Raw genomic sequence first — 8,480 nt, 5'->3', positions numbered from 1 at the left:
AGGCAGAGGCAGGCGGATTTCTGAGTTCGAGGTCAGCCTGGTCTACAAAGTGAGTTCCAGGACAGCCAGGGCTAAACAGAGAAACCCTGTCTCGAAAAACCAAAAAAAAAAAAAAAAAATTTCTAAGATTATGTATAGCGGGGCAGGTCCTAGTGGGCTTGGAATTTAAAGGAAGTGTCTTGCCAAGGTCTTATGGTCTCCTCTCCTCGCTTGATTGCTCTATTATCATGGACCTAGCTATCTGCTGAATAGTTCAGTTTATTTTGTTACCTTGACAACAGTTCAAGGTCTCCTATAAATCACCAACAGTCACTCTGCTCTGTGGTGGTGACCCTGTCAAGCCAGAGAGAAACAGCCATCCCTCAGGGCTATAATATCCAGAAAAAAGAGGACAGGGCTAGAGAGATGGTTCAGTGGTGAAGATCACTGTTTGCTCTAACAGAGGTCCTGAGTTCAATTCCCAGCAACCACATGGTGGCTCACAACCATCTGTAATGGGATCTGATGCCCTCTTCCTGTATGTCTGAAGACAGCTACAGTGTACTTGCATATATAAAATAAATAAGTCTTTAAAAAATAAAAAGAGGACAGCAGAAGTTTCTGGGTTCTTGGAGAAGCCATCACAGAAAGTATCCATTTACCCCAAGAGCATCTCAGAGACATGGGGATGAAACGTCTTTGCCACAGTACAGCCTCTGCCATCAGGCTGAGTCCTCTGAAGGGATTTTCCCAGCAAAGGAATCAAAGTTTGCCACAGGAGATGCTCCGGACACTCCTGTGGATGACGAAATACACCCCACACAGTGTGAGTGGCCTCCTAAATCGGAGCCCCAGTTCTGTATGAGTCAGCACAGGGTGTCACCAGCTCCCCGACTCCCCAGCATCCTGATACTGGAAGAGCATCTGCAGTGAACTTCCCATCTGTGACTGCTGCTGCTGCTGGAGGTGGTGGTTGGAAGGCAAAGTTGGCATCGGGCCTTGCAGCTCTGAGGTCTGCACTTTCGTAATGCTTTGGGAACACAGACAGGTGTGGTCTGTCTTGCTCATAATCAGGGTGTGGCCTCAGGCTTCACTGATCTGATCACCTTGGCCAGGTTAACTCTTGGTTTCCCACCTCCTCAGCACCACAGCCATTTAGAGTAGTGTAGGTTGTTGTTATTGGGGACTGTTCTGAGTATTAAGGACTTAAAAAGATTTTGTCATGTATATGTTGGGGGCAGCGGAGCAAAACGTGCCTGATGTATGCATGTGGTGTATTACTACATGTGTGCAAGTGGTACATGTGCCCATGCATAAGCCAGAAGAGAACATCTTCCTCTATCACTTTATCTACCTTGTGCCTCTAAAGGAATTCTTTTAAGATGTTATTTATTTTCATTTCATGTATTTGGGTGTTTGACTACATGTATGTCTAGGCACAATATACAATATGCAATATACAATATACAATATACAATGTCCTTAGGGCCAGACAAAGGCCTCAGGCCTATGGTTCAGGTGGTTGTGAACACCTGATCTTGGTGCTGGGAATCAAACTTGGTCCTTGGAAAGACAGCACTTTTTTTTTAGATACTTTTAAGTTGTTTTTTTTTTTTTTAAGATTTATTTATTATTATATCTAAGTACACTGTAGCTGTCTTCAGACACACCAGAAGAGGGCATCAGACCCCATTAAATAGATGGTTGTGAGCCACCATGTGGTTGCTGGGATTTGAACTCAGGACCTTCAGAAGAGCAGTCAGTGCTCTTAACCACTGAGCCCCGTCTCCAACCCAAATTACTTACTTACTTACTTACTTACTTTTTAAAGATTTATGTATTTATTTTATGTATATGAGTGTTCTATCTACATGTATGCCTGCATGCCAGAAGAGGGCATCAGATCCCATTACAGATGGGTTTGAACCATTATGTGGTTGCTGGGAATTGAACTCAGGACCTCTGGAAGAGCTGCTGAGCCATGTCTCCAGTTTCTACAATATTATTATTATTATTATTATTATTAGGATTTTTAAAAATTTATTTTATGTATGTGAGTACACCATTACAGTCTTCAGACACACCAGAAGGGGGCATCAGATCCCATTGCTGTGGTTGTGAGCCACTGTATGATTGCTGGGAATTGAACTCAGGGCCTCAGGAAGAGCAGTCAGTGCTCTTAACCACTGAGCCCTCTCTCCAGCCCCAGCAACATTATTTCTTAAAATAGGGTGTCTCCCTAAACAAGAACTACGTTGGTAGCCAGTAAGCCCAACAATTCCTGTCTCTGCCCTTTACAGTGCTGGGATTGTAGTCACATGCAACCAAGCCAGACTTTGTATATGGGTTTGGGGATTTGAACTCCCATCCCCATGTTTGTGAGGCAAGCACTCTTACCTGCTGAGCCATCTCACCAACCCTCAAGTTTGGATATTTGTCCGTAGCATCTCCGACCTCTGGTCATGAGATGCCAGTAGGATCACTCGATGTGACAACAAGAAATGTCTTCAGACATTCTTTTGGGGACTAAACAGCTCCTGGGGCTCCTAGTTGGAGGGTTCTAAGCAGCAGAGTGACGCTTGATAGGTCCTTGATATTTTGTTGGCACACTTCAGTAGCTTGTATCTTACCTAGTGGGGATGTGGTAGCAGTAGCTGTAGATTTGTCCCAACGGTTCATAGCTTACTATATTCCCAGAAGGTAATCCCCTCTCCCCGCCCCCTTTCTTTGTGTGTGTGTGTGTGTGTGTGTGTGTGTGTGTCTTTTTTTTTTTTTTTTAAACTGTTTTTCTGTGTAGCCTTGGCCATCCTGGAATTCATTCTATAGACCAGGGTGGTCTCAGACGCAGAGACCCACCTTCCTCTGCCTCCCAGGTGCTGGGATTAAAGGCCTGCACTGCTACACCTGGCTGTTTTACAAGTCCCTTAGAGCTGTTTGCTTCTCTTAGCACCTTTCGTAGTTTCCCAGTGGATAGAGTTTGCAGAGTACAAATGAGCTGATTGGCGGGTAGCCACAGATGCAGGAGTTAGAGTCATTCGTGTTAGTTTTTCTACAGTATGGTGGAAGATGCAAACGCCTCCACCTTGGAGGAGCAAATGGATTGCAGAGGCAATGAGGGTGGGGAAATCTTTGATGCTGTCAGGAACCTAGAAGGCTTCAGAGACAAGCAAGCCTCCAGGACACACCCGCCGGATGGCTGTGTGGTGTGTCAGGTGAATCTCTGCCCAGGACACCCTGCTAGGCAGAATCAAATCAGGTCAACATGCCACTGGACCTTAGAATTGACAGGAAGAACATGTTCCAGGTACTGAGTTGTCAGCCATTCCTACTTGGATACTAAGGTCCTCTGAAGTGTTTCCCCTCAAAGTCACTGGGTTTCTTGCTCCTGTCCCTTTGTGCTTTGAAGGGAAGCCGCCATTGTGGGGTAGTCTTTTGGAAAGACATAGCTAATTTGTATCCATCTGGTTTTCTTTAGATTCAGTGCTGTCCTGGGGACCTTACCTGTATAGTATGGTAAGTGGCGTGGGTCTTGCCCTCTGCAGTCTCCCTAAAAAACAGCCCCGCTGACTTCTCAGGGCTCTGATCTCCTTTAGTCTCCAGGGAGAGTGCATTACTTATTATTGCTGTGAGCTGACAGTAACTGAAGGGCAGAAGGATTCGTTTTGATTTATAGTTTGAGAGGGTGTGGTCTGTAACTGCAGGGATGGGAGGCTACTTGCTTGTGTCTGGGTGGAGCATGGAGCAGAGAGGAACGATGGCCCTCACCGGGCATTCCTTTCCCCTTTCTATTCAATCTGAGACCCTGGTCCATGGTTGTCCATAGGCACACCCAGAGTCAGGCACACCTCATTGATGCCCCAGGGATTTCTTTTGACAAATTGTGTATTGTTCGTGTGTGTGTGGGGGGGTGTGTGTGTGTGGTGGTTGTTGTTGTTGTTGCTGCTGCTGCTGCGAATCAAATCCTCACACATGCAAAGCAAGCACTGCCAACTGAGCTTAAGTCATGTGCTCCTCCCATCTTGAGGCCGGATCTCACGTGTCCTGTAGCTTCTTGTCTACTCTTTATCAATTGAGCTACATCCCCAGCCCCCAAACCTGTGTAGACCAGGATGCCATAAAACTCACAGAGATCCACCTGCCTCTGTCTCCATTCCAGCCCAATACACAATCCTGAATTCTCTTCTTCTGATACAACCTTTTGGATACCCCTCCCCCCAAAGCTGAAAGGTTGTGGTAAACCTTCATGGGCCTACTCACTTGATTCATTTAACGGTGTGCTCTGCTTCTCCCGTCAATAAGCATGTGAGTTAGGGCTAGGGCTATAACGTGGTGGTAGAACACTACCTCTAATGCACAAGGTCCTGGGTTCAGTCCCCAGCCCCTCCCTGAGACTTCTGACAACATTCTTCTTAGGTAAGCTCCCATTTTTTGACCTCTCACTCTCTCTCCTCACCAGCTGCAGTGATACCAGGTCCTCACTCCCTAATCAAGTGGGCTTTTTGACCTCTGTTTATCTTCCAGTCTCTCCTTGATAATCAAGGCTTGGCCGAGGTGTCCGACATTGCAGAGCAAGTCCTCAATGCAGTAAACAAGGGCTTCTACAAGGAGGCCACTCAGCTGTGGGGGAAAGCAGAAATGATCATTGAAAAGGTAGGGGGCCCAACTGGGGCTGCGGAGACATGGCTTTTCCCTGGGGTTGGGGAATGGGACTCCTGGTTGATGTTGTGATGTTGTGATGTTGAACTCTCCCACAAATTTGGAGCTGCTTAAATGCTTATATGCTGAATAGATAAACATATCAGGTCTCAGCAATGACATAGTGGCCCTCAATAAGGTCACCAAGCCTCCTAGGCTTGAAAGACCTGCTTGTCCCTGATTGAATGTTTGGATTCTGCAAGAAAGACTGGTGGGCATAGTCGTGCATGAATGTAATCTCCCAGCACTTAGGAGGTAGAGTCAGGAGGAACAGAAGTTCAAGGGGGCACTGTAGCTACGCGGTAAGTTTAAGGTCAGCTTAGGCTACATGAGACCCTGATTCAAAAAACAGAACAACACCAAAAATCCAACAGACAGAAAAATATGGCTCGGCGGTTTAGCACGGTAACGTACATCTGTAACCTAGCCCTTAAAAGCAGCAGCAGGATCAGGAGTTCCTGCTACATAGCATGTTCGAGGCCCACCTGCCCAAGAGCTAACATCTCAAAACACCAGCAATAAGAGACTGCCTTGTTAGAGGGTATGTGTATTTCAAAGGCAATATATTTTCTCACCTGGATCCTTGTCAAGTAACCTTCTTCCTTGAAATGGAAGGAGCAATTAGGCTGGCCAGAGCACCCTCCGCCACGCCAGGGTCCCTGTACATTGACACATTGGCTCTTGGGTTCCGGTGGTGCCAGGGTTCCCATGAGCTGTGTGCTGCAGGCGCGTGGGAGGCCACAGCTGTTGTCTAAGCCTTCAGAGACACTCTTGACTAGGGCAGGACATTTATAAGCTCAAGGTCGTCCTTGGAAAGCCAAGCATTTTTCTGCTTTGCAACTTCGGTAGATGGGGAAAGAACCCATCCAAATGCGTTCTTGATTTCAGAACACCGACGGGGTAAACTTCTATAACATCTTAACTAAAAGCAGCCCCGAGAACACTATGGAATCGAGCCTCGAGTTCCTCCGGAGCCCCTTAGGTGAGTGGGCCTCGCTGCTGTCCGTCCGTAGCCCAGCCTCTGCACAGGAGGGCCTGTCCTGTCACCAGCATGCTGTTTATGTAACAGGATGGTCTCGTCTTTTAAGTGTAGCTTGCGGTGGCTCTTAAGTATATTCACAGAGTTGCAGAGTCATCACCATGATCCACTTTTAGAATATTCCCGGCACCCCGAAAAGATCCCACACATCTGCTCACATCTACTGCTCCTTCCCACTCCCAGCCTAAGGCAATCAGTACGCCTCTTTCTGTTTCTCCGTTTGGCTTTTCTTAACATCCTATATATAAATGGAATCCTACAGTAGGTTTTGCTTTTATTTTATTTTAATTTTTGGGGAGGTTTTTTCATGACAGGGTTTCTCCATATAGCCCTGGCTGTCCTGGAACTGGCTCTGTAGATCAGGCTGTCCTCAAACTCACAGAAATCCACCTGCCTCTGCTCTAGGATTAAAGGTGTGCACCATGACCACTACCTGGCCCTTCTTCTGTTTTTTGTTTGTTGTTGTTGTTGTTGTTGCTTAGCATACTTAAACACTTGATCTCAGCCAAAAGGGCCAGGAAGCAGTGGAAAATCACTGATGCATTTTGGGGAGAGAGGCCTTGGAATGATACCCAGGACCTCGTGCACGCTGAGCACCTGCTCGGCCATTGAGCCGCATGACGGGAAGCAGTTTCTGTTCACTGAAGTGCAGTGTCAGGTCCCTGCAGGGCTGATGATGGTGGTCTCTCAGCTGACCCAGCTTGGCTTTGCTTGTAAAATGCCTGAAACCTCCCCCAGTAACTAACAAACACAAGACCTGCTAAACCGGCCGCTGGCTTGCTCTTCTCAGCTGACCTTGTTCTGGGTAATCCCAGTGGCCCTAAAGTTCACAGAACGCAGTTACCAATACTAACAGATCTCCTTTCAACCTGCTTCTGACCTCCTCCCTCCTCTACCTGGATCAACGTGACACTTCCTCCTTTTCCAGGAAAAAGCCTCTCTCCACTGTGCCGTCTCCCCCAGCAGCTTGGGGGACATCTCTGTGGGGTTCTGATCTAGCCCTTTGACTCACTGTAAACCAGTTTGCTTTTAGTTCGTCTCTGTCAGCGCCACGTGAGACACCTGCAAGGGGACACCTTAAGTCAACTCATGAACGGCCCCATCAAAAAGAAGCTCAAAATTATCCCTGAGGATATCACCTGGGGAGGTACGGAAGTGAGCTCATCAGGTGCTGTTTGTGGGGGGGGGGGGAGATGTGTGCAGATTTGGAGCCCTTAATCCGTAGGCTGGGTTTCCTCGGTGATGTTGGTCTGTTATAAGCAAAATGATCTTAACCACCTGCAGCAGATGTAGACTCAGCAAAAGTGATTCAGGGTAAGGAGCTGGTGGAGAAGTGGGTGGGGAGAGACATGGCGTGAGATTGGTTGTGATTGGTTGAAGGATTGGTTGGATAGGGACTATTATACCCTTTACCTTTGTAACACATTGACAAAATAAGAGTGGGGCATGGTAGTACATGCCTGGAAATCCCAGAACCGAGGAGGCTGGCGTCACAAGTTTAAGGCCAGTCTGGGCAACTTAGCAAAACAGTGTCTCTTTAAAAAAAATAATAATAAAGGGCTGGGGAGAGGCCCAGTGGTTAAGGGTGCTTGCCACCAGTCCTGACGACCTAAGCTCAGTCTCCGGGACTCACGTGCTGGAAGGAGGGAACTGACTCCCTGAAGTTATCGAGCCTCTGGCCTCTACATGTGCATGTGCCATGTGTGCACCACGAAGGCGTGCATCTGTCTCCACCCCCTGCCCACCCATCAGTAAATAAACAGAAGTTTTAAAATTGTGATTTAAAAAAAGGTTACATGTAAGGCCACAGCTGGCCACATGTGAGATTTCTAGCCGGAGGTCCTTTACAGGACATCAGACAGTCCATGTGCATGGGCCAGTTTTGGCCAGTTCCCATGCTGGCCTTTCAAACATGCTGGTGCTAGGCACGGTTTGCCGTGTGTATTCTGCTCTGAAGGTCACCATGTGGAAATACTTGAGCCTTTGGAGACCAAATCCAGCTAGAAACCTTGGATAAGTTCCTGGTCAGTCCCATGGGGACCTTTGAACAAGCAGGGTAGCATTTGTTTGGTTTACATCCAAGATACCCCAGGACTACCAGGTCAAGGAGTCTCTTTCTCCCATGTAGCTGCTGAGGGCTTTGTTTTGAACTCTGTCTTGACTTCGTGAGGGGCTCATGGGTTACTCTATCACAATCTGCATTGTAGTGGGTTGCTTATATTCTAATGCTAGTACTGGTGCCTCAAGACCTGGTTGCCCCAGAGAGAAGAAAGCCTGCATGTAGACCTAGGTGATGTAATGCTATGTGACCTTGCCCCCAAGTTATTTCTGATTGGTAAATAAAGATGCTGACAGCTGGGCTGGTGAGATGGCTCAGTGGGTAAGAGCACTGACTGCTCTTCCAAAGATCCTGAGTTCAAATCCCAGCAACCACATGGTGGCTCACAACCACCTGTAATGAGGTCTGATGCCCTCTTCTGGTGCGTCTGAAGTCAGTTACAGTGTACCTATGTATAATCATAAATAATTCTTTAAAAAAAAAAAAAAAAAAGATGCTGACAGCTAATACATAGCTGGGCAGAAGAGACATAGGTAGGATTTAGGGTTCCAGGGCCTGGGGGGTGGGGGAAGGGGGTTGAAGGAGGAACACAAAAGGTAAAAGAAGTGGAGGAGAGAGCCGGGCGTGGTGGCGCACGCCTTTAATCCCAGCACTCGGGAGGCAGAGGCAGGCGGATTTCTGAGTTCGAGGCCAGCCTGGTCTACAAAG

General features: G+C 47.5%; 1 protein-coding gene across 1 annotated transcript in view; it reads left to right on the top strand.

Annotated features, from left to right (window-relative positions):
* The window catches only part of Scpep1 (serine carboxypeptidase 1), a 31,843-nt gene that overhangs the window by 15,390 nt on the left and 7,973 nt on the right, over positions 1–8,480 (top strand). Inside the window, exons 7-10 of the mRNA XM_029546133.1 lie at positions 3,455–3,492; positions 4,501–4,629; positions 5,563–5,656; positions 6,747–6,860. Of these exons, the coding sequence (XP_029401993.1) occupies positions 3,455–3,492; positions 4,501–4,629; positions 5,563–5,656; positions 6,747–6,860 (375 nt within the window). The remainder of the gene's footprint in view (positions 1–3,454; positions 3,493–4,500; positions 4,630–5,562; positions 5,657–6,746; positions 6,861–8,480) is intronic.

This window comes from Mus pahari, chromosome 14, assembly GCF_900095145.1.
Source record: "Mus pahari chromosome 14, PAHARI_EIJ_v1.1, whole genome shotgun sequence".
Lineage (NCBI taxonomy): Eukaryota > Metazoa > Chordata > Mammalia > Rodentia > Muridae > Mus > Mus pahari.
Note: the sequence above shows the minus strand (reverse complement) of the source record. Positions and strands in the feature narration are given on the sequence as shown.